Raw genomic sequence first — 25,992 nt, 5'->3', positions numbered from 1 at the left:
GTTGATGATGTTAAATTTGGGAATATATACTATCCTAAAGATTACATAAAACCTAAAAAATAAGCAAAATATGTACATAAACAAAAAAAGCACCGATATGATAAAAAAATGGCATTTGTTGAAATTCACCCATATGCATGCTTTTGTCAATTGACGACTACATGTGGACTAGAAGACGAATGCTTGCATCTTGCGTAAAGATAATCAAAGGCTACATTGTGATATCGTCGCGCCAACTGGGCGTCATGCTGCATACATTCATCAAATGACGCTTCGTGGACAGAGTTGAATATTATTATATCTACGCACACTGCAAATATTCGTCTTCCACTCATCATGCATTCGTCAATTGATGAAAGTGGACAGTAGCCCTAAGCCGAAAAGTCCTATCAAAATAATGAATATTCACAGTCATTGTCTTGTACATGTTTCTGTATCTTTTCAACCTGGTTCGGGAGAATGTCGGGAATATTCTGGTGGGACTGTAGGGGACGGTACCCCAGGCTCGCCCTGGAGCTGCGTCAGCGCACAGCGGACGGCTGACAGTGTCTCTGGTGTGTGCTTGCGCCCGCGCGGCGCGTGTGGACGGTGTGGCCGCACCATGCGGTCGGCTGTCGCTGTAGACTCTGTTGGGGATGAAAGAAAATGGGGTAGAATGATGTGCCAGATAAAGATAGGATCGAAAATATTTGTAAAAGCCTTAATTTTTGCTTTATGTCGACCATGAAGGATAGATGTATGAGTTTAAGTTGTTTCTAGTAAACATCACAACGTATTACCTAATAAAAAGATATAATTAGAACTTATGACGGGATATTTACCATGTTTATTGAATTTGGTGAGTTTCCGATATTTCGGCACTGTTGCAAGCGCCATGATCACGGATTAACAGTTAATCCGTGATCATGGCGCGATCAAGTTCTAATTATAGTGTTAGTGACCATGTCAGTTTAAAAACTTATAATAAAACGATACCTAAAATCGCAAAAAAGGCAAATGAGTCAGAACATCTTCATCAAACCAATACCCACAAAAACCTTTCATGTGTCAGTCCATCAGTGAGTCTGTAGGACGCATCACAATGCACACCTGCGCGCATATCAAAAAATAATTATTGATTTTTCACTACAACGTCAGGAAATCATTTAGTAAATCGTGAAGCCAGTCGAGCTCCTTTGTTGGCAATTTATCAATGTTATAGTTCAATGATGCGCAGCTCACGATAACATCTGACTCAGTGCTTGTGTTCTCCATAAACGTTGCAATTACATGTTCGCCAATCATTTTAGATTGAATTACCTATTATTTTACTTAACAGTACCTGCCAACCTTACTGTTATTATGTTAGACTTTTTAAATAAATGTAATGTTTCATTCGATTGTTTTTTATGGAACCTAAATGAGTCACCGGATGGTAAGTAATTATCTTACCCGAAAAATACAAATGCATTACTGACTTGCGTGTCTTTTAGTGGGAAGTAATACAGCCAGGGGCCTTAGTCTGCTATTACAATTGTGTCACAATGGTCGATCATTGACCAGTGCAAGAGGGATGGAGCAATACAACCTACATAGACCAAGGCCCCAGGTTTAATGATGATGACAAAGGATGAAATGTCGACTCACGGTTAACTCTAGGCCTCTCTCTCTCGGGGCCTCCATCCTCGAGCCTCTCGCAGCAGGTGCAGAAGTAGCACGGCACGCCCGGCACCCCGCAGCACAGCGCGCCCCACAGCCACCTGTTCAGGGTGCTTGCAGTCCTCGACCATGCACTCGGCCTATCCTGCAAGTTGAAGGGACAACTGTCTTTATGGGGTCAAGTTGTAACAACATTAAATGGTTTAAAAGAGAATGTAAAAAAAAAGAAAAGAAGATATAGTGCCAATCCCAAGTAGCTTGGAATAATGTCCTTATTCCAAGCTGGCTGGATTTTTTTTTTGAAAAAATTGTGTATTTTCTTGATAGAACTTGGAAGTCTGTAATCGTTTTAACAACAGTTACATGAAATTAGATACCTAAATATTGAAAGGTCGACCATTATGCACAATGGACTTACCGCTTCCAAATAAGGTTTTGTTCTCATAATAAGTTTAAACAACCACACTATCTGTTTAAAATAAACTACAAAATAATTAAGTCATTTAAAACTATAGACAATTATTTATATTCAATTTTAACCATCAAGACACCAGACTACACTCAGGTCTTTTGTTGTTGATAATCTTCCAACGTAACCGTAGATTTGATTTGAAATCGTATGCAATACTATTTATGTTTTCTTTAATTAGGAAAATTATAACATAATGTTCCTTCCTCATTAACGTAGTAACTGTTGCTTTAATTACCTGATGGTTAAACACAAAATTCCGATTCATCACAACTTCATCTTTGCTGGACTATCTCCGTCTTTCGAAAAGATAATTATTCATGAGGCTTGACAATGTCACTGTGACTGTAGTATTCAGTAACATTTATACTTTTTTAATGACGTCAAACAGCCAGATTGTATTCATACTTTTTGTTAATAGTTTATGGTTTAAAAACAGTCAATTTGGGTAAAAAGGAGCCTTTTTTAAGGGGGGGAAATCATCCAAGACTTCTCCCGACTTGGGTGAGGCGAGAGGGAGTGTCAGACTCTTACTGACTAAAAACCACCCCGTTCCTACTCCTGATTTTCGAGCCGGAACCCCGGTAAACCCGCTTGGTAGTCCGCAGCTCCTAATGTAAAGAGGAGCCTACGGAGTGCATAGGATTTATTTAAAGTACTTACTAGACTAAGGACTCTCTTTTGGGTGCTGATGCTAAGAATTCCACACTCCCTAACTAGTCTTTCTCCCCAAAATCTAAGCACCTTTTGAAAATTTCACCAAAAGAAATGTCTAAGATAAAATAGTAACAAAAAACGCGAATCCACTTATGTCTCAATCAATTTTCTCGATTACTTTTGGGGTTTTCTCTCGCGTGCTCGTCGCGTGTTATTAAATACTCAGATCAGATAGCGCGAAGTTAGATCTTCATCAAGCACTAACAGAAGCAAAAAATATCAAACCCCAGTTAGCAACGAAACGTCACGCCTTTTACCTATCCCCGAAGGGGTAGACAGATGTACTCATTACGACACGTAATGCTATACAATGTACACCCGCTTTTCACCATTTGTGTTATAAGTCCTATGCAATAGGGGGTGAGCCTATTGCCATATACTGGACACAATTCTAAACTCCGTGCTACTACTGAGAAATTTTCAAAAAACCGAAAAAAACCCACAAATTCTTTGCGCGACACAGAAATCTAACCCGACGCCAGTTAGCGTGTTTAAACAAACTAATTCTCCAATTTTGTTATAAGTGTAGATGGTAACGATCAAGATGAACTTCCCCGTCTTGCATGACATCTCACATACCGTAACCAACATACAGTTTTTGTGACAAAATAACTCGCTATCAAATGACAATCAAATGACGGACCCAACTACATAACAATGTAAAATTACTTCAAAACAATTTTAATTAACGATCTTAACATTATAAGAGGTTAATACGGCATTCATAATCAACCTTCGAAGTTAATGAGCGTTGAACACATACGGCACGAGTTTCAAGAAGCTGCCCGCTTCCAGGCGGGACAATGCCGTGGCGAAACTATGATTAGCGCACGGTTATATCATGGAGCCTTGGGTTACACCACTAATGACAATCCGCCGTATCTTTGCTAAAAACTATTTATTAGGAAAATCTTCTGGTAGTCTGTTTTTGGAGGTATGGTTCCGTATGTAAGTAATGTAGTTAAAGGAGATATTGTATGTGTAACCACGGTTTACATAAACGAAAAAATAAAACCTATGCATTTAAGGTCTGTAAAATCGGAGGGAGTGTCAGACTCTTCCTGACTAAAAACCACCCCGTTCCTTCTCCTGCTTTGAGCCGGAGCCCCAATAACCTGTTACGTTGTTGGCCTCTCCGGATCGGGAATCAGTCTCTGACTTTTTGAGACCCGCACAAAATACTTGTAAGTTGCAATGGCTTACGAGGCGATTAGTGACATTTTAGGATTACCCAGTCTCCATACTTGTTTTATTTGCAAACATTATCTTTGTGATTAGCGACATAATGTGCATTTATCATTACGTCTTTTGTTCCCCAGAGAATGTCTAGTCAGAGAGACAGGAAATGATGTCTGCCTAATTACAGTGCTCATAATGTTTTCGCTAATTATGTCAGAAATCCGCTGTAACAAGAGACGAGTCTGTTCACGTATGATAATTTGGTGTACTTAAGTATGTAAGCAATTGCATGGACTATGTAAATTAAATAAATATACGAGTACATATGTGTATGCACTGATTTCATTATTCCTGTGCCCAGGGTGGGCAACTAACTGGGTATCAGGCACTCCTGAAATTGAGGGTTGTACTTGCTTCCACACTACATTTGAAATTGTGGGTTTTGCTTTATAACTTATCGTACGTAAAGAGTCGATCATAAAAATAACTCGCAAAATTCTAACACACCACGGACCATCTTACAAGACGACAGACGGAACTCTAAAAAAGAACATCATTTGCAGTCTTACTGTAAGCACTCGAATCATTGATACCTAGCCGCTTGGCAAGTTCACACGCGTTAAAACAAAAACAACTAACAACTTAACGAACACTTTTTCACTCATTTTTTTAAAGACGTTTATTAAAAAATGAATTTGAGACTACACGTGTTTTTTGGCCAGTTCCTCTGGCTACTGGCCGCGTTGAATGGGAAGACTGTTCAGGGGATACCAGGGTATGGAAGGAACCTGCTCATCAAGACGCTACCAGCCATCGAGGACTACCAGAGCAACATCTATGAAGTGTTTATGGAACCTTACTTGTATGTGAGTAGAACTATGTCATTTTTATGGTGTTGACATTATGTACCTAATAGGATAGTTGCACATTTAACAGATTTAACGAATATCGGGCTGCAGTGTACTGTCTAGTATATTTTATTGGAAGTTTCTACTTACATATCGTCACGCCTGTCTCCCATTGAAGTAGGCAGAGACGATAGGAAGCCAAATGACACGATGCTAGCCACCCACCTCTTTCGCTTGACCTACATAATTTATCAATTTCTTCATGCATGCTCATCAATTAAGGGCGCTTCTAGCCTTTAAAACTGTAGTCTTCAACCTAACTGCCAAGCTAAGTATGGACATTTTAGCTCTCACATGTAGAGGAGGCATGAGCCTCATCAAATACTGAAAACTATGAAGTTTTCAGTAGTTTACTGTCATGGACTGTTGATGTTGTTAGTGACGTGCTAATTATGTATCTTAATTATTGAATTGTAATGTTAACGAATAGATCACGAGACCTGAAAACCTTTATTGGTCTCACGAAGGGTAAATATGTCACCTCATATCCAATGAGGGCTAAATGAAAACACAGAGTTTTTCCCGATTTTCTAGCTTGACGTTGCAATTGATAATAATCACAATTTTATTTTTTATTATTGTTTTAACTTAACTGGATATAAAAATAAAGCGTAACATTATAAATAAAAAATTAGTGTGGCTGGTCGACGCCGTAGTAAGAAACGATTGTCATAATAACAATGTTCATTAGAATTTGTTAATTTATTTTGGAGATTTCATTTGAAAATTCTTCTTCAAGGTTGTAATTTTTTGTGGTACCAGTAGGAAGGCTTATGTATGAGTTATGTACCGTCATACTCGGGGTCACGGTTGTAGCTTTACTATAATGATACAGCGCTGATTCTGTTATGTCATGCCGTGGAAATTAGTGGTGTTAAGGCATGGGCACAATTACTGGAATTAAAACGAAGTGGAAACTACTTCCTTGGTTCAAAATTGTTGGGTTTTTCTACTTCCTTAGTTGGTTCAATAGCCGGAATCAGTACTTTTTTCTGATTTGCTAGTGGTTTCAAATTTCGCGCGCGGAGTCCTAATGTTTTATTTAATGGTATAGGATATTGACGACGTGAAACAACGCTTGCGTTGTGTGAGTCAGGTTACCGGTCGCATAATTCCCCCTTCCCAATCTCCGATTCCCCAACAGCCCTTAAATTTCTAACCCCCAAAAGGCCGGCAACGCACTTGTAACGCCTCTGGTGTTCCAAGTGTCCATGGGCGGCGGCGATTGCTTACCATCAGGTGATACGTCTGCTTGTTCCATAAAAAAAAAAAATCGGATTAAGTGCAATAATACTTTGCTCGACCCGGGTATCGAACCCCATACCCCTTGTCCGGCAGTCGCACTTCCAACCATTCGACTAACGAGGCGTAATTTATTAATACTTATTATAACTATAAAAGATATAAATATGCTGCATATTTGTGTTTATGACTTGCTAATTGCATGCATATAACAGGCAGTAGGCAAGCAGGTGGTACAAGAAACTAATCAACTAAGTGATCATAAATAAATAAGTAATGATATAATTGATGCGGTTTCATCTCAGACAGATCATGGACCTCTTATTTACACCGGAAAGATATAATAAGGATTGATGCAAAAACTGGTAGCCTTAATACTTAGTGTTACAAATACAAAAGTTGGGATCGATGACATTTTGACAGTTATTGGACCATTGGACGTGCTTAGGTGAATGATGAATGATTTATACAAATCATCATCATCAACAGCCTATAAATAGCCACTGCTGACCAACCGCCTCTTCTCGCATGAAGAAGGTTTGAACATTAATCACCACACTTGCTCAATGCAGGTTGGCGATTTCAAACTTACTCGTATAATTAGAAATTATAAGCTCACGTTTCCTCACGATGTTTTTTTAACTCGGTTAAAGTCACGTTGGTACTAGCCATTGGTAGGTTTCGAACCCGCACCCTCATGCATGAAAAACGGACGTCTTAAACCTCCGGGCCACCACGACATTGACATACAAACACTGCCTGTATTCTCCTAGGAACAGTACCTAGGTCACCTAAAGTTTGTTTGGATATTTGTCCGTCAATCACGCTGAAACTACTGAACGGATTTTAGTGAAATTTGGTATACATACAGGGATGATTTAGGTGATAGAATACTTTTTATCCCACAGAAACGCGGGCGAAACCGCTGGCAGAAGCTAGTAATATCATAAAGCTTCGGAATGAGGGTGCAACAAGGATGTAGTATAGTCTAGAATAACACACAGGGCACCTTTTATCACACGAGAAGAAGCTAGTCATATCTACATACATCATTGTTAAAAGTTCTCACAGACTTCTTTTCACTAAGAGAACAAACGATCAAACTCTTCGGCTTGCATATTAGATATGGATGGATTAAAACTTTTTGTAGCTAAAGCCAAAGTTTTTTGAACTCTGACTGATGAAACTGATTTCTTGCCGATCTGTTTTTGTTTTTAATCTTAATGTATATCTGTTTATCGTACGTTAGCTTCCTAAGTAGTTAGCTATTGATTGATGGAGCAATGAACTGTCTTCTTTAAATGATTTATTGCAAGATACATTTGAGTTGAGCTTATCTATTCATTAAAATATTTTAGACTAGCAGTAGACTAGAATGACTTCGTCTTAACATTTGACATCAACAGCTAGTGACAGCCTACAACTGCACTATTCTCTTCATACTCTTCACGCTCTGCAGGCGGGTTGGAGATAGCAGTTTAAAATATTCAGATTTACTTCAAATTCTATATCAGCTATGTTATATTATTATGACAAGTACCTTAACTAGATTTTACACCTGGAAGGAAACTATGAATGACACATGTGTTCTAAATATGTACTTACATACATAACCTCACGCCTGTCTCCCATAGGGGTAAGCAGAGACTATGGAACGCCAATTGCTACAATTCTTACATAGGTACCTCTTTCGCTTCATCAACAGTCATCAGTCTTTTCATGCATGCTCGTATAAATTAGTAAATAAATGAATGAAGTACTAGAATATTTATTAATTAATAATTACTATGTTTTCACATTTCAGGAGTTTGGCCACCAAGTGTACCCGCCTGGCAACCGAGCTGAAAAACAAATCGAATACATTGTCGTGAGTATTTTCATAATTATTTCATTAAATATCTAAATAAAAATCTGGTATTAATTTAGTCTAAAAAGGCTAGGCAATCTTTGTAATAGCACTATTAAGTCTAGACCAATTATCTTTTAATTTTGGAGATAAAATTAACATGAATCCGTTTATGGTACGATAATTATATTTTTAGTTATATTTTCCATCCTTTTTCCTTTTTGTTTGGCTAGGCAGCACTATAAAGTACTTTTTTACATTTTTGATCCCACATTAGGATATTCTCCTGTCATGAGATTCGTTTTCATAAAAATAGTAACTTTTAGATTATTAAAATCAGTAGTTCTAGCTGTATCGCTATCCATCCTATATTTATTTCACAGAGGGTTGTCTTGTGTCCCATTTTTTTCATTTTCATTGAAATTATAACGTTGCTTTTTTACTTATAATAACAAAGTAGGAACATATAAATAATCGCCTCTGTACACAATAATTACATCAAACATAAAATTACGTAAGTAACTAAGATTTTTTTAATAAGTTTACAAACCGCGAGCAGTTCACGGCCCTTCCACTTCCCATACATACACACATACGGACAAATTATACACAGATATGCATATTTAATAAATTATACATCAGGTACATAAGCACGATATACGCATCTAACTATACAAACCAGTTTACCATGGTCTCGTTTTGTATGATCTTTCCGCACATTCAAATGTCTGTTTATACTGGTTATAATAGCTTGATATGTAACCATGAATCTATGGTTTTCACCAGAAACGACCTACCTATCTACGTTCAAGGAAAACCACCCTTAGCACTTGTAATATAAAGTCGGTTTTGAGTATTCAGATGACGTCATCGTATAATAATTGTGCCTACATATTTTATGATATCAATTAACATGTAATCATTGAAGATCGTGTTTCCTATAACTCCCTTAAGTGGCCATTTCCTTACTTGTTCAGTATTTACTGCCGTACTCAGAGTAATTTAATGGTTACTTAACCCAGTCCTTAGCAATTGTTTTCGGTACAAATCTTTGCTATAAGGAATTGTTGAAGTAATCATGAAATGTCTCAATCCTCGATTCCCCAACAATCCTTAAATTCCTAACCCCCAAAAGGCCGGCAATGCACTTGTAACGTCTCTGGTGAATCGGGTGTCCATAAGAGGCGGCGATTGCTTACCATCAGATGATGCGTCTGCACATCTAATGATTATTTAAACCGGTCTTTAAAAATTCATATCTGAACAAAATAGTCATACTTACCTAATGGAAAAGTTTATGTAATCATGAATGTCTTTGAGTACGGCAATAAGTCTTATAACAATTAAACTCCTTCACAAAATAATTCTTCCACTTAACACTTAACATAAAAACATACCAAATAAGTACATCACAATCGCAAGCAATTACCAAACAACACGAAGTATAAATGATCTCAACCCGACCTGTTCATTGATCTTTAATAGTTAAACATTTAACCAGCATTAATAACGGACGGTTTACCAACAGAACAGCTTAATTCCTTGTAATTACACGCGTGATGATATCACGGAAGTTCCTTATCATGACATAAATGGATCTCTTGCAAAAACGTTTGAATTTAAATATTGAAAAAAAAAACAAGTGAGGTTGGAAACGTAGGAGTTTAGGTGGGTTCCGTCTGTACCAACAACAACAGCCTCTGAGGGCAGACTAGGCAGGGCTAGACTAGTAAATAAAAATAGGTAGGTAACTGACAGAGTAGGTACTTTATAGTGGATTTTAAGAACTGCTAAGGATTGTTACCTAATGTTTTCCTTGAACTTTTTTCCTGAGATTTATTAGTTAAGTGCCATAATGTGCACCTCTGCCTACCCCTTCGGGGATAAAAGACGTGACGATATAAAAACAAAATATTAAGATATTTAAATCCTACTTAATATAATATGTAGGTGCCTCTACGAACAAATTAAATAATCACTCTCCTAACATGAAACGTAGATACAGCACTCCTAATTGCAAAATAAAATCCTCTTTTATCTATAAATAAAAGAATAAATACATAAATAAAAAAAAACTTAAGAATAAAAATATTTGTTGACTCGCTGAACTCCAAAAACTACAAAAAACTAGACGCGTGTCTTGATTGCCATTGAACAATTAAATTCGGATAGAAGAGATACATTGTTTAATTGTTGTTATTGTGCTTGCAATATAAATATAAATAACATATTAGGTATTTATTTAGGAAGTTATTTTTGTGTATTGATATTATATTGATTCCCTTTGTCAATGGTATAGCTACTGTTATTGTAGTAACACAGTCGATTGCACCAGAGGAATTAAAACAAATCGGAGATTAGGGAAAATGGGGAGTATTATTGGGCCTCCTGTAATATCACTCAAATGGCAAAACACAACGCAAGGTTCAAAGAAAACAATTGTCAGGGTAGATTCTAAAAAAATTGTCAGTAACGATGGAGTTTCATGCCCATTCTACTGCATTCGAAGCTACACTTTGGAAAGATCACCTGCTTCACTGGCAGACAGACTGATAGACAAATAAAAATTTACATTTCAAAATGCTTAATTAAGGATTCATTGAAATAAATGCTTTGACTTTGACAAGCGTTGTTTCACGCTAGTTTTCTGTGAGACTGTGTCCCGTGGTATCAATTCCGTCAGTCGGACTATTCGTGCCGAAAACATGACTCTTCCACACTTAATCGATTAATTGTCTACAATATTTTGCCCATCGCAAGTCTCAGATAAAATCTCGTACACTTTAACACTAACTACGTCGCATAGCGTGTGCCTGTGACACACAGTATCTCATTAAATGATATCTACATTATCAGGTGTAGAGATCTAATCAGCGAGGCATGCACCATGAAGCCTAGTGGCCATAGTATTAAGTGGTCAGCGTCACGGTGTGTGCTGTCTCACAATCAATTATTTACCTACGATTATTTAGGTCCAGTGGTCGGATAAAGTAATATTTTATATAATTTAGAAGAAATAAACAAAGTAACTTAATTATTTGGCATTACAACATTAGTTCGGATAAGGTTAGAATAGTTTTTTTTTGGGAGGGTGTCCAATGTCTTCTCCTGCCTTGGGCGAGGTGAAAGGGAGTATCAGACTTTCCGTGACTGACTAATAACCACCCCAGTTCCTACTCCTGCGTTTCGAGCTGGAACCCCGGTAAACCCGCTAGGCAGTGCGCAGCTCCGGAAGGAGAAAATCCTAGTGTGGTGCAACGTAAAAACAAAAGTATTATATAAATGTTCTTGTATATACGTCGTGCCATCGATAAATTCATCGTAAATTAGGCAGGTCGTGATCTACCTGGACATCAGAAACGCCTTCATCGTGTTTAGGCTAATTGGCACACGCTGTACCGTTTAACATTAATCATTCAACGATTAGTATTGTCACGTTTAGACATACCATATTCATTTTGTCCAAATTAGTCATTAATGCAGAATTGTTTCTTTTCCACTCTTTTTTATAATTAGCAGATTAGCACCTAGAATTTTCCATTTCCTTAGAAGTTTTATAGAATTTTTCTAATGCATTGTTAGCCTACATATTTAGCTAGATGATTGAAAAGAAATTAGTTTTACCAATAACTGTTTGTTTGAAAGTTAGTAAAATAAATTAATTTACCAATTTTTTGTAAATTGAATTTTAAACTCTAATATACGCTGATGCTGTCTTATATTTCATTCTTAAATAACCACCAAAAACATGCTTACCAAAATTATGTAACAACACACGTTGTAAAAGACCTACCTACCTCGGTATTGGAATATTATTCTGTAGTTAGCTAAAAATAGGTAAGAACTAGAATTTAGTTCGTAAACCATAACCCATTGACATTAGTGAATAATTAACTGAAACCTTGATGTACGTCGTCGGATTCGACACGGCAGCCATTAAACACACGCGATGCGAAGACGAAGACACCTAAAAAATGTATGAGTCGTATCTTCATAGCTTGTATAGGTACCTAGCACTGTTTGGATTTGAATAACTAGACTAGCAAGGTATAATTTAATTTGCCTAAGTTTCTTCAAAATAACGGCTGTGTATCCTTTATTTGTCTTGGGTGCAGGCTTGATGGTGGCGACCCTAGTAAGCAAAAAGAACAATCCAAGAATTAAATAATTTTCCGTCTTCGTCGTCGTCTTCTCTGGACAATTTTATTAAACCTGAAACTGCTTGTAAATAATTATTATTTCCACCAGAGATGTGCAATCTATGAAGATGTAATAGCTAGGCTGTGAAATTATCTAACCGTTTCCACTGATAAATATTAAGCTATGTAGCTATCCGAGGAAGTAGCGCAGCTCGAATATGCGATATATCGATAGTAGGGAAGCCATCCATAGCACATCTCTCATGGAAAAGCACCCTTAATATTACCAAACCCACTCTGATTGTTTGTCTAATACAAACCCGTATTTTATCCTCCACAGCCACAACGAAGCCCAGGACTTCAAGCGATAGTGCACCTGCAAGCGGACGAGGAGTCAGGAGTGGAAGGTGACCTGGTCTTCACACAGCTGGTGCCGAATGGACCAGTCACCATTGAGGGCAACATCACGGGCCTGGCCCCAGGGTTACACGGCATCCATGTCCACCAGACTGGAGCTGTTAAAGATAACTGCAAGGAGATTGGACCACATTTCCTGGCGTTTTATGTAAGTGCATTTTTTTTTTATTTATTAGTCCTCTAATATAAGGTGCTTCGAACTAGACTAATTGCCGTACTCAAAGTCATTTAATGATTACTTAAACTATTCCTTAGTAGCGATTTTGTGTCGAAAACAATAGCTAAGCACTGGGTTAAATGACTCGAGAGTACGGCGGTAATAGAAAAAGTGCGGCATGCACCTTTTTCGGTTATTTAATGCAATGCAACGTTACTAAAAGATAAGTTTGACTATCCCAAAAACCTTTCATAAAATCAAACTTCTATTAATGTAAAACAACAGAATAATATTTTATCATGAACTTGATTCAGACACTGTAGCTTACCAGAGAGGCAAGTGTTCCCGTAATAGGTACCTCTATCTTAAAAGTACTATCTAAACTTAAGGACCTATTATCACTGATTCCAACCTTTCTTTGCATTCCAGGGTCGACACGGCGGTCCTCGCGACAACGTCCGTCATGTGGGTGATCTTGGCAACATAAAGGCGGAGGAAGGGCCTCTCACTGTGAAGATCATCGACCACCTCATCTCCCTAGCTGGCCCACGGTCCATCGTCGGTCGCTCTTTGGCCATCTCTAAAGGCGAAGACGACTATGGCAGAGCCAGCACGGAAGACAGTGCCCTCACCGGCACCTCAGGCCCAGCCATTGCCTGTGGCATCATTGGCTACCTCCACTAATATTTCGAATTAATTTCTTCTGTAAATTGTGATATTGAGATTCGTATTTTTGTTAATATAATTATCTATGTGTATATTTTGTGTTTTCTTTCCGAATTTCACCTACTTGCGACTTTATCGTAGCGCCTGCAGAAAATGTTAACGCAATCCGCTCAGCTAATACTTTACTATGTTTTCGCAACAAGGCTTTGGTTTTCTGTCAAAATCTTTATTATGATTTGAAACAATTTCATTTCCGAAAACAATTAAAAATTGTTCCAACTTAATTCAACAAAAGAAATTGGCTGCTGAGATTCTCTGTTAATCCACCTTAAAACCTAGTATCAGTACCAGGTATATTCATGGTTAAAATTCTTATTTAAACATTATAATATTTGTAAATCTACTATTACCTACTCAAAATAAATAAGTACACTATTTTTTTTATCAAATAGATTTCTTTAAAGCTTGTTAAAAAGTGCATTATCTTTGATTACAAATTAAACCTAATTATGATTACATACTTAGAGAGTTACCTAGCTAGATAAGAGTACTTTTTACAAAACTGATAAGTAATAAAGTAAGGTAATAATATCAGGACCCAGATTACTTATTTATCAATATTTTCCATTGCTCACTGTATCGTCGAGTGACAAAACAGATTTAACAGATAACGGGTAAACATAAATCATGATTCTGTGATTATAACGAGGTAATCGTAATAACTTGATATATGGATATAGTCACGTACGTACTGAGTGTTACCGGTTCAATTATTTTAACTACCATAATGCTTGCTGAACTAGGTCTAGTTCTAAACCATACGTTTGACTATGGTCAAGGTCGGCTGAGAGAAAATTATAGATTATAGACCTAATCCTTACCTTGAAATACCTTAGATTAGATTATATTATACCTTTGGGTTAAAATGTCAAAAGGACACAAATTACATAATGCTATAGATATTTTAATAATTTATGACAGGAACGGTTCGTGGCTGGTTCATGATTCATAAAACCACTATTGAACAGTGGGTGTGAGACGTCTTAAAAAGAAGTTTAGTAAATATCTTGTAAGAAGTTGGCCTGGTGATCTGTAATACAGGATCCACCTACAACAGACCAGTCCTAACAGTCTCAAGGTTATTGTATCCTAATTGTTTGCTGTACATTATCAAGTGATAATGAGGGAAATAAACGAATATTATTAAGTTATATTGAGAGTTAGAGGGTATCTAGCATTGCATCTACTATTCGGTAAATTGGTTAACATCTTAGGTATAACCAGAATAATAGTAACTGCAGAGTAGCTACGTGTTCTCTGCCTGTCACAATTCTAGGAATCACAGGCGTGATGCAATATCAATTATAACCTTATTTACTTAATGTACCTACTCGTACTATTTTAATATTTGTCCACCTATGTGTCTATAAGTGAGTACTGTGTAATTCACACATACACGTGATACGCGCAAATCCACAACTTTGTACCTAATTATAACGTTGATTCAGGTATTTGCAAACCCACATCCGTATAAGTTTGAAATCACCAACCCGCATTGAGCAAGCATGGTGATTAATGCTCAAACCTCCATGCGAGACGAGGCTTTGTCAGCAGTAGCCACTAATAGGCTGTTGATGTTATGTGATGTATATTATAGTATAATGACATTACAGCGTTATTTCAAATATAAGTATTTTTTATTTTTAATCGACTTCAAAAATCAGGAGTAGGTTATTCACATAGGTATCCTATACGATACAGGTAGATCCACCTTTAAAGGTACTAACCATTAGGTTCACAAATAGTTTGCATACTAATGATAGGTATGTACTTTAATTTTGTACATAACAAGGATTTCGTCTATGCCTAGGTACTTTACTTAATTTAAGGAACAAAATAAAAATACAAATTCAGTAACCAACGGATATATTTCATGTATAAAAAAATCTTCTTCAACAAAAATGAAAAAATACAGAAAAAACGTATTAGAAACAGCACCGCATACCAAAAAGTATGGAAGAATCGGATGTTTGAACAGAGGTATATTTTGTATCCTTACATTATGTGATGTTTACGCCTAAATACTAGCTAGTTGTGCCTAAACCGAAGTAATAAATAATGATTTTGACATACTGAGGCGGACGGCAGACATACATAAGGAATACTTTGTATATTTTGTGCTGAAGTTAAAGTTTGTTTAATATAACAGCATTTTATGGTGTTATATTCGATCTACAGTGATGTAGCTCTACATACAAGTTGGAAATTAAATGCAAGAGACGAACGAGCTACATAAACTCTGACAGCAACAAAATGGCGCCCAAAATTAACCCTGCTCGTACCGCTCCATTACGGAACCGATTTTAGAAACCGATTCGGATGATTTTCTTTGATTTTGATATAAAAAAGAATAGCTTTTTTGATTTTTATATATAAAAAATTCACACTGATTTTAAAATTACAAGTATACTAATGTCAGTCCCACTATGTTATTTATTGGAGGCCGATGGAGGCGATCAGCTGCTCGACCTTGGCGACGTACGCCTTCTGTGCATCCTCCTTGGACAGACCCTTCTTCTTGGACCACGCCTCGAACTTGGCCTTGCCCTTCAGGTCCAAGAAACCGGGGGCCTCTGGAAATAAAAAGAGAAGAATATTTTTAGTTAGCTGATCGGTGTAACGGTGATTGTATCGTAGTATCGTGTGGAACGAAAATCATTTCAAAAATAATAATTATATTTTCTAGGTAATAAAAGTACATTTAATTTTGTTAAATTCCCATACATGTAACTACTCTGCGTCCTAATTTTGACCATAAACATTCTCGTTTCTTTTACATAACTTAAATGATATTATTTTCGTTCTTACGTCAACACGGCCCAAGTACAAGGCGATCTCTTACATCTAACCTTAGATAGTGTATCGGAGAGATTATAAGTCTCCACTCAATATTACCGACGTCACGCAAACATTACTTAATACATAGAGTAAATATTAGTATAGTATAGAAGTATACATAGAGTAAATAATGTATTTGAAAGCATGAAGTTCAATATAAATTGCAAACCAAAACTAGTTGAAAAAGGGCCAGAAGAAAGAAAGTATAACTATTCATTTATTTCAAAGAAATGAGTCTAAGGTAAGTAAAGGTATGGGTATAAATTCCTTTTGAAACCATTAACAAATATGACGATACAAGTCAACTGAGGTTTGAAATAAAATAATGTGTACTAAAGCAATCATAACGAAGTACTTCAACTAAGAACAATACGAACAGTATAAAATGATAAAAAAAATATGGCGAGACTTGCAAACGTATGACTCACAAATTGCCAAGTCAAGTTAAATTGAATTCAGACCTTATCCAGCTCTCGTTATAATTTAAAATCGTTTGCAACTAGGCTAGAATGACTGGTAAGTGGTAACAACATATCTGATGCAATTTGCTTCAATTGATTCAGCCATTTTAAGCCGAATGGATGTTCACTACTGTTATCAAAGATTGAGTCATTTTGGCCGACTTACAGTATCGCTTAATCGAGATTTATATCTTTTTTTTTATATTAGTTTAAAAGATTGAGTGTGTGATTAGTAGCTAAATGATAAACGGCTTTACTTATGATTGATTCATTTTGTTATTATTTTTTGACATTGTTTACTTCATTATTGGTACTTTTTAACAAACACTTATGTAATCAGGGTTTTTGTAGGTATTTTTTGGTTTTCAATTTGTTAATCTTCTTTGCAAGCGTAGTAAATAATGCTCACGTCTTTGAGATGAAACTTTTTCTAGAACTCGACATTTTTATTATTTATTCTTGACTACAAGATTCAGGTTTTTCCAAAACGTGATAGTTAATTTATTATGGCCATATTTAACACCTAACCTGTCATTTAATATCACTAAACATTAAATTATTGTAATTAGATTTTCAGGCGTCTAATGTGCATTGTCAATGGTTCGTGTCTTTAAATAAAAATACAAAATATGAAAAACATTACAAAAACTCATAACAATTATAAAGACGAATATTTTATTTTATTCTTAAAAACAAAATATACATAAAAAACAAGTTTCAATAATCCTATTTTAGGTGGCATGTTTTCGTTTCTATCTACGAAATAACAGTGCATAAATAAGCCGTAGGTATATAACCAAACAGGGTCCAAATTGTATGCAAAAACTGGCCGTTTCTAAGAAAATAACGGAAACATAAACTTCCACGTATAGTACCGTAAGTTAAAGGCGAAGGAGATATTATGAGGTATGTATGCAAATAAATGCCAGTTACACCATGTATTTATGTCGACGTGAATCTGAACGACTGGAGCGATTTTCTTGAGATTTAATTATGTTTTAAAAGGATATGGCACAAATGAGATGTCGGGCCATGTGATGGGAAATCATCAGCAATACCCGATGATCTTGAATGATCGGATTCACGATTTTTAACCAATCATAGAGAATTTTAACGAAGCATAGTTTCTTAAGTTCAGAACAAATTCATGGTGGAATTTAATTTAATCAACACAAGCAATGATGATTAAGTATTTATTCATCCTAAATGTGGTATATATTTTTTTCAGAATAGAGCTTGTTTCAGTTCTTTGAATATGCTCGTTACATAAACGAGATAATCCACTTCCAGGATTTCATTCACACAAAATACCGATAAGATCAACTGGATTTCCATACAAAGAATAGAGGTTCACACAATTATTCGAGAAGCTATTACTTGCTTCAACAATAGACGGTGTCAGACGCGCGTCTGTAACTATTGAGGTTTCGTAGCTGAGGCCAAAGGACGTCAAGGTCGAATATAAATATGATTAATATCATTATTGATCTAGGCATACGAACATTGCCGAACGGAACTGCGGAAGACGCGAAGCAGGACTAGGAACGGGGTGTTTTCTAGTCAGTAAGAGTCTGACACTCCCTCTCGCCTCATTCAAGGCGGGAGAAGTCTTTGAATCAAGCGCACGATCATCCATTACGGATAGCAGAAGCCATGAACATTTTGACAAGGTGTTTATTAAACTAAGAATTTGTCCATGAGAGAAGACAGCGTTCAAAGCAAAACACGATCAAGCTAATCTAGATTGGAAACGATTCAGTGACGATTTTAATCTAGTTTATTTTACAAGAAGAAAAAGAAAACCCGGCCCTAATAATTATTATAAATAAGAAATTAAATATTCTCTTATCAACTTATGTAAATGATCCAGTCTTCAACAAGAAATACCATAGTTGCGTAAAATATCATACGTCCAAAGAAAGTACAATAAATCGTTGAAGTAAATTTAAAATTTTATGCACACTCACTATGACATAAAATGCTAACTATTTCATGGCACATGGCACAAAGGAGAATTAGGTTAATGGATATAATACAGTATTCTATGTAAAAGTATATACCGACACGAAACTACCATTACGTACGTTTAGGGTTTACTAAAATATTCTATGTTACTAAAATATTCATTTCGTAATAGGCAGTTAGTTCTTGAATAATTTAGTTTTTAAAATGACTAATGAATTGTAGGAAGGTAATTAATTACGTACTAAAATAAACTGGGGTTTGTAAACTGTTTGGTTGATTTACTATTTGCTTATTAATTTTAAAACCAAAAGTTATAAAATGATGGTTCTAGCCGAATTTATAACTAATATGCATTCTTAGTTTTTACTTTAAGTACCTAATACAAGCAGGAAGCTTGATAACAATCTTAATTCGATTATTTATTACGCTTGTAGTCTTCAAGAAATAAATTACATCTAATAATAAAATATGACCACATTTTCAATTACTTTCAACACCTGAACAACGTACTTAATAATAAATAAATAATTTAATTGACGCAAATAAATGGAATTTCACGCTCTTTCGATTTTATGAAATTTGAAACTCAATTTATGATAAGTGAAATAGTGAATTACTAAAATAACATTAGCAATTTAGAGTTTTATTGGCTGATAAGCTGTACATAGCAATCAAAGCAATTTAATCGAACACTCAATAATTTCTCTCATTATGAAGTTATGAGTGAATAAATCCATTTTGGCCTGTGTCGTATGTGTTGTCATAAAACACTCATCTTGTTTAACCAATGGGTTCATTATAAACTAACAAGATACAAGATTTACACGGTAAGTAATCGTTTACCGAGGATTTTTACGTGCGTCATAAAAAATGTCGCGTTAGTGTTGTAGAGGTTTGAAGTCCAAAGATTATAAGTTAGCTGTGGTTCATGGTTAACGATTTATCTTTTTTTAAGATGCCATATACAACCATAATAAAAAAAGCATATTTGGTTAATAACATTTTTGTCACCGAACGTCATATACCAAAATCGATAGTGCTGCCACGTAACAACTTACACGCTTGTTCGTATCGTATGTCATAATTAATTCATTTACCTACCTACTTTGTCATCGATCGTCATATTCCAAAAACGACAATGCTACCTACCAGAACACAAGTTTTTTACAAACTTACCACCGTATTCAGAGTCATTTAGTGGTTACTTAACTCAGTCCTTACTCAGTTTTCGGAACAATACCGTTACTTGAGAATAGTTTAAGTAAAATGTCTGCCGCAGTAACTCACATGTTCGTATGTCACATTAGATTAATTAATTTACCTACTTGGGCTACTTGCCACAGTATTGTAACGCATTATAAATACCGTTTATTTTACATGAGCATAAACAAATATGTTGTTATAATGCTTAGATTATGTAAACCAGACAGTTTGTAGACCGAAAAAAACAGTCGTGTGTACGATGCGTGGAACTATGTTTACAAAACGTTGCTAAACAATTTTGTTATTTTATTTTCTATATACTACAATAGACTGGTAAATAATTCTACGAAGACTTAAATAGTTCTTCACAAGATGTCACAAGCGCGGGAGTGAAGTGTTTATGAAGTCATAGGGTCTAATTGGATGAAACAGTGTAGAATTTTGCTATGACCATTCGAATACCAGTTAGTTAGTACTATTTTTATTCTTTTAAGTAATGATAGGACAGGTTCATTAGACAACCACTAATCATTTATATGTACCTCAATAAGCTTAACTTTAAGCCACGGTAATATAAGTATTATTAGACGTTCTATTATTTAAAACGCTGAACTTATAAGAACCTATTATTCAGTAGTAATCAAAGAATGCCTGCCCTTAAATATTTCCCTTGCACATCTGCTCTACGAGTGTTCCTAATGAAAGGGCAGTATACTCACTTGAGGGGTCGGAGTCTCCGACGGTAGCCTGCTTGAAGAGGGCATACAGCTCAAGGAGGTCAGCATCGCTGGGGAGGGACTTCAGCTTCTTGACGTCTCCGGCGGCTTTGTCGAATTGCTGGAAATAAATGGGCATTTGTTATCATTTTGTTATGGGACATCAACTAACTCGTAACTACCTGGTAATCACTATCTATAAAACTAGGAGGAGTTGGCTGAGCGACAACACAATGCTGCACCTGAATATGAACCCCAAGTGTAGCTTGAAACTAGTCGCATTACCTCATCGAACTGTTATGTAAGCGGTATTGAATACATAGTAATTAATTTGTTATAATACTGGAATCTGGATCATGGTGTCGTATCTGGTATACTGTATTTCGAAAGGTTTTGTCTAAGGCGTCTCAAAAAAAGTTACTTGAACAATATACAGTAAACCAAGCTATGTGGTATACAGAAAACAATATGTATTGGCCATGATTATTAATAAATTAATTACTTGTGAACTTGATATCAATACAAAATTGAAGATTTAAGATTAAATACCATACCTACACTTAGTGTTTTATAGATTTCAAAACCTTTATCAGACTCGAACTTTGGTACTCATTATCGTAAAACTAATTAACGATTCACGATCGAAAAATAGCTTGTTAACACTAAATCTTTTTGAAGGTCGTTGTTTCCTTCATAAATATGTTATTAAGTTCCGAACTTTGTACCTTCGTGGGAATGACGTGTACCTAGTTACGTATGTAAATGACTCTTATTTACGTAGCCAGACAGACTAATTTGCCTAAATTATAATAGTCTCGACGACTCATTGAAAAAAAAACCTTAAATAAATAAATGCAATGGTGTGATTGTCTGTTTTGTTTTTACATTGCAATGGAGGGATTTTGTATCTGTGGAAAATTAGAGGCTGAAAAGTGACAGAAGCATTTCTTTTTTTTTCTAATCACGCGGCCAAAGACTCAAGTTACAGACAGCCAGTAACAAAAAAGTGTCTACTGCAACCAACGTCTTTAAAAGGTGAAGAATGATATCTAGAAACTTTTTGCATTTGAACAATCGAATTGCGGACTACACAAATATTAGCTTTCTGAGGGAATCGAACTCTGAGTCCACGTGTAAATGACTCAGCTAGGCGCAGGGTTTTGCCCCTGCCTTGATAATAGCTGATATTCCGATTCAATTTCGAATAAAAGATTTTTTGACAAGCCAGAAAACCTGACTACAAAAATGTAGTTAGTACATATTTAGATAACTTGAGTTAGGTAATTCCTTGTTTAATATTTTTCATTAAACTTTGGTAGGTATTACTTATGAGTCTACCTATTGTACTAAATGTTGACAACATTTATCTTGGCTAACTAAATACTGCATTATGCTAACATACATAAGTAAATGCCAACATGAGCTAACTCTCTTGAAAGTATGACGTCATTTGAACGACTTGGCTTGGCTTGAACATCGGGATTTTTAAAATAGGTCGAGTTATTACTTGAATAAAATTGTTGTAAAGGAATATGCGAATTTTGTCAAAAACATGAGTACTAAAAGCTGATGATTTTACCATCGAAAATATCTACTTGAATTTCTGTCTTTTAGAAATTAAATTACACAAAATATTTTCTAAATTTGGCTAAATTTTAAATAAATTTAATTTAAATTAAACCTTTGACACTTCTTACAATTGACTTTAAAATTAACATTTAACTTTGAAATTTATGCATTAATGACACTTGTAGGAATATGGTACATTAGGCACAGGTGAAGGTTAGAATGCATCGACAACAATTCAGTAATTAAACCTAAACAACCACTTAAGGTAGAGCCATGAACCTAAGGCAAGTTGTTCATAAAGCGCCAAGGATTACAGGTCAACGGTAATTAGTTACTAGTTTATAGTTAGTTAGTTTGTATAATGTACACACAACAATAGTGTTTGTGAATAATATCCTTGCAGTTTCTATGTAATGTCTGTTTTTGTTCAATATTATGTAATTGTTTGTGTTATGTTGGCCATACTGAATACTGGCACTACAGAAAATACTTTTTTCTAAATTAGTTAAAAACTATGAAGAAATTTAAAAAGTTAACGGAGCTGAGTTTGTCTATACCTAAGCCTAACTTTACTTTTTTTCTGACAAAAGTATTCAGTTGGAAAGTTTTTATTTATACATAAATAAAATTACTACTCGAGTAATTTTATTATGTCATTAGCATGCCAGGTCACTTTGAAGGTTGGTAGTTTGTAAATATAGAACATAATTATTATACAACACAGATTACTGATAACATCCTCTAGATGCAACAACAATATAAAATTCATTCCAATAGTCATTTTCATGAATTTACAATACTTGACTTGCAATATTAAAATCAGTGTGGTAGGTTTAAAAATGACAATGTAACGATGACTCAATGTAACAATTGACCTATCAACAATAGCTACTTTTAATTAAGTAACTAATTTATTGTTTATTGAACATTCAAAAGAATTTTATGTTAGCATTGTAAGTAAATCTTGCATATTTCATAAAGTAATATTAGATATTTCGACTGTTTGTTGTAAGTTATGTTATATAGTAATATGTTAGTACCGGACTATTTAAAATTGACAAATACCCATAACCCAACACTCAATCTTCGATTCTAGTTCAAGCTCTGAGGCATTTTAAATTTAAAGTAAAAACTGCATAGAAAATTCAAGCAAGTCATAACTAAACAACACTATAAAATTGAAGGCTACATATTAATTATATTATGTAAATTAATAAGGATGTTACAAGTTTACTAAAAAAAAGTATTCCTATAAGAAATCATAATTGATTACCCAATATTCTCATGGTTATAAAAAAAATATATGATTATCAAGACCTTTTTTATAATCCAACCTGTTTCTATATTAATTACTGTAATATAAAACAATTTCATAAGACAACAACAAGTCTTGGCCAAAGGTTATTTAAGACAAACATGGGGATAATATGAGTCTGTGTGTATGTTTTAAAATGAATTCTAATTATTTGAAGTAGTATTGTCATGCTCATTGAGTTGCCAGTCATCCTCAAAATAATTTCAAATGAAAGTAGGTAAATGACCCTCCACTTTCTGAAATAGTTGCCAACTGATGCATGGTGAATATCTAATTGCACATTAGTCTATTTTTTTACCATCATGGAATAATTTGGCCACAGAGAAATTACAATGGAATCTTAAACTTTATGGGGCTAATAAAATAATAAAGAAATACTCACTTCCTGGAGAGACATGGTGGTTGTTGATAGATGATACGGCTAGGTAACCTAAAAACACATAAAATAATGTTAAAACACCACAGTTTTAAGTCAAATGCGAGGGTACAGTGATAGCCGGCTGAATATAATGACACTCAACATCATAAAAAAGTTTACATAAAAAAAAACAATTGACGTTTTATTGCAAAATTCAATTTCATGTTATCAAAACAAAAGAAATATGAAATTAATATAAAAACAATTCGATTTAGTGAACAGTTTAAAATATTTTTACTATTATATTTAAAAATACACGTCACTAACTTACAGTTAAACAGAAGCGTGTGCTCGGCACGAAAACTCGTTAGGAACTGGTCGCGTAAAATGGCTTGGGCAAGCACAATACAAACGACCACAAAACTAATAAAAATGTGGTGACGAATGCGATATCAACACCACGTAATGCGAACGATTATCTTTATCGTGTTTCTATCTTTGATCAGTAAAAAATAAAGAATTGTTAGGTTATGTAGGTACCAGAAAATTACTGAAAATTTGACATTGACGCATGACATGAAAATGACATTTCGCAACAAAATTGCCGGGATGAACGCCTAGAATGCCACTGGGTACTTGACCGATGTCTCCGTTTTCCACTTAAAGTGGGAATAATATTTAAATACGATATTGTAGACGTCATAATTAAATATTTATCATTAGAAAAGAATTCGGTAGGTACCTATGTACCTAAATATTGGCATAATCAACTTTCCTTAATTTTTCTAAGAGTGGGGTCAAAACGCATGATCCAGAAAGGGGTCAATATTTAATTTCCAATATAAAATGTATAAAATAGTCACAATATAAAATGAGTAAGTGTTTTAGGTTTTATAAAAAGAAAGGTTCTTATGAGTTGAGTTTTCGTTAAGAAACCTTATTTTATTTCGTTATAAAGGTTAAATTAACTAACTTATTATAATATCTGCTATGTCTCTCAGTTGGGTCCAACGCAATTCTCCATCGCGATCTGTCGTTAATTTCACGCTTCTCCGCGCTCCACGTCATTCTCAATAGTTGCGATAATCGTCGCTTCTACCAAAATGATGCAGTTTGATTGAACTAATTACACATTTATTTATACCTAGTTTATCCTTACATTATAAACTTATTGTAATCGTCTTGGATATTTACTAGATATTCACACCATTTAAATACTAGATATTATACACGCCGTTTAAATATTATAACGTCACGCATTTTAATCTCCAAAGGGGTAGGCAGAGGTGGGCCATACAGCGAAACACCTTTGTTGTTCAGTCATTTAATAGGGGCTCGGGCAGTCAGGCTGATTATACCTGTCTTTAAGGAACGGCTAGAGAAACGCTGCAACGTCCTTACCTTCCAACTTACTGCAGTTTTGGAGGGTAATTTCAGTATTGTACACGAAAGAGATCTCATGTTCGTCAAACCGCCACTCGACAAACGAGAGTTTGTTAGATTAAAGAAACTTAAAGGAAACATAAATTGTGCCTAGATACTTAGCATGTCACACATGGTGATATCATTTTTACATTCTTACACGTCGGGTGGTAAGTGTAACAGAAATTAAAGTTATTTAGGTCACACTTCCATATTGTATTCTCGTTGATGCCCATTAAATGATTCACCCAATTCTTGTTTTGTTGGGCTTGTTAGGCCTCTTGTACACACACGGCGTTAAAATCTACGGTTAATTTGCCGTGTGTAGGCACGGTCGTCAGTGTTGTATGGATCGCTATGGAAGCGTGTAATCTTGTCCACGGTACGGATTTTCAGCCGTACGTTTTTATTTTATTTATTTTTTGAGGGGGAAAATCATCCAATGACTTCTCCCGCCTTAGGCAAGGCGAAAGGGAGTGTCAGACTTTACTGACTAAAATGACCACCCCGTTCCTTCTCCTGCTTTTCGACCCGAAGCCCCGGTAAACCCGCTAGGTAGTCCGCAACTCACGGTGTGTTAGTCGTACGGTTGAAAAAACGTGAGACGCGTGGGCGCGCACGGCGGCGGGCGGCGCCGTGCCGTGTCATCGCCGTGCACGTATCTACGGACGGCGTGATTTTCAACAGTGTTGTATAGCAGTCTACGG

General features: G+C 35.5%; 3 protein-coding genes across 3 annotated transcripts; 1 reads left to right on the top strand and 2 right to left on the bottom strand.

Annotated features, from left to right (window-relative positions):
* Positions 1–364: 364 nt before the first annotated feature.
* LOC118267145 (uncharacterized) lies at positions 365–2,449 on the bottom strand. The gene is made up of 3 exons (XM_035580956.2): positions 2,346–2,449; positions 1,627–1,783; positions 365–626 (listed from the first exon to the last, which is right to left on the bottom strand). The coding sequence occupies exons 1-3, from the start codon at positions 2,373–2,375 to the stop codon at positions 442–444; spliced, it is 372 nt and encodes a 123-aa protein (XP_035436849.1). The 5' UTR covers positions 2,376–2,449; the 3' UTR covers positions 365–441.
* A 2,128-nt stretch (positions 2,450–4,577) lies between these two features.
* Positions 4,578–13,470, top strand: LOC118267230 (superoxide dismutase [Cu-Zn]). Its single transcript, XM_035581091.2, has 4 exons — positions 4,578–4,869; positions 7,958–8,020; positions 12,479–12,703; positions 13,142–13,470. Exons 1-4 carry the CDS (start codon positions 4,693–4,695, stop codon positions 13,394–13,396), a joined length of 720 nt encoding a protein of 239 aa, XP_035436984.1. The 5' UTR covers positions 4,578–4,692; the 3' UTR covers positions 13,397–13,470.
* Positions 13,471–15,287: 1,817 nt separating this feature from the next.
* LOC118266891 (acyl-CoA-binding protein homolog) lies at positions 15,288–24,379 on the bottom strand. Its single transcript, XM_035580504.2, has 4 exons — positions 24,195–24,379; positions 23,888–23,935; positions 20,625–20,742; positions 15,288–16,011 (listed from the first exon to the last, which is right to left on the bottom strand). The coding sequence occupies exons 2-4, from the start codon at positions 23,900–23,902 to the stop codon at positions 15,872–15,874; spliced, it is 273 nt and encodes a 90-aa protein (XP_035436397.1). The 5' UTR covers positions 23,903–23,935; positions 24,195–24,379; the 3' UTR covers positions 15,288–15,871.
* Between the last annotated feature and the right edge of the window lie 1,613 nt (positions 24,380–25,992).

Source organism: Spodoptera frugiperda, chromosome 23, assembly GCF_023101765.2.
Source record: "Spodoptera frugiperda isolate SF20-4 chromosome 23, AGI-APGP_CSIRO_Sfru_2.0, whole genome shotgun sequence".
NCBI classification, from domain to species: domain Eukaryota; kingdom Metazoa; phylum Arthropoda; class Insecta; order Lepidoptera; family Noctuidae; genus Spodoptera; species Spodoptera frugiperda.
This window is presented reverse-complemented; position numbering and strand designations above follow the sequence as displayed.

Bases quoted from the DNA above. Each gene is read 5' to 3' on its own strand.
- LOC118266891 (XM_035580504.2), bottom strand. The intron at 16,012-20,624 runs GTGAGTATACTG...TTTTATTTCCAG, and splicing joins CGGAGACTCCGACCCCTCAA to AGGCCCCCGGTTTCTTGGAC.
- LOC118267230 (XM_035581091.2), top strand. From the start codon at position 4,693: ATGAATTTGAGACTACACGTGTTTTTTGGCCAGTTCCTCTGGCTACTG. The intron at 8,021-12,478 runs GTGAGTATTTTC...TATCCTCCACAG, and splicing joins AACAAATCGAATACATTGTC to CCACAACGAAGCCCAGGACT. The intron at 12,704-13,141 runs GTAAGTGCATTT...TTTGCATTCCAG, and splicing joins CACATTTCCTGGCGTTTTAT to GGTCGACACGGCGGTCCTCG.
- LOC118267145 (XM_035580956.2), bottom strand. From the start codon at position 2,375: ATGAATCGGAATTTTGTGTTTAACCATCAG. The intron at 1,784-2,345 runs GTAATTAAAGCA...TTCAACTTGCAG, and splicing joins ATTTTGTGTTTAACCATCAG to GATAGGCCGAGTGCATGGTC. The intron at 627-1,626 runs GTGAGTCGACAT...CATCCCCAACAG, and splicing joins AGAGAGGCCTAGAGTTAACC to AGTCTACAGCGACAGCCGAC.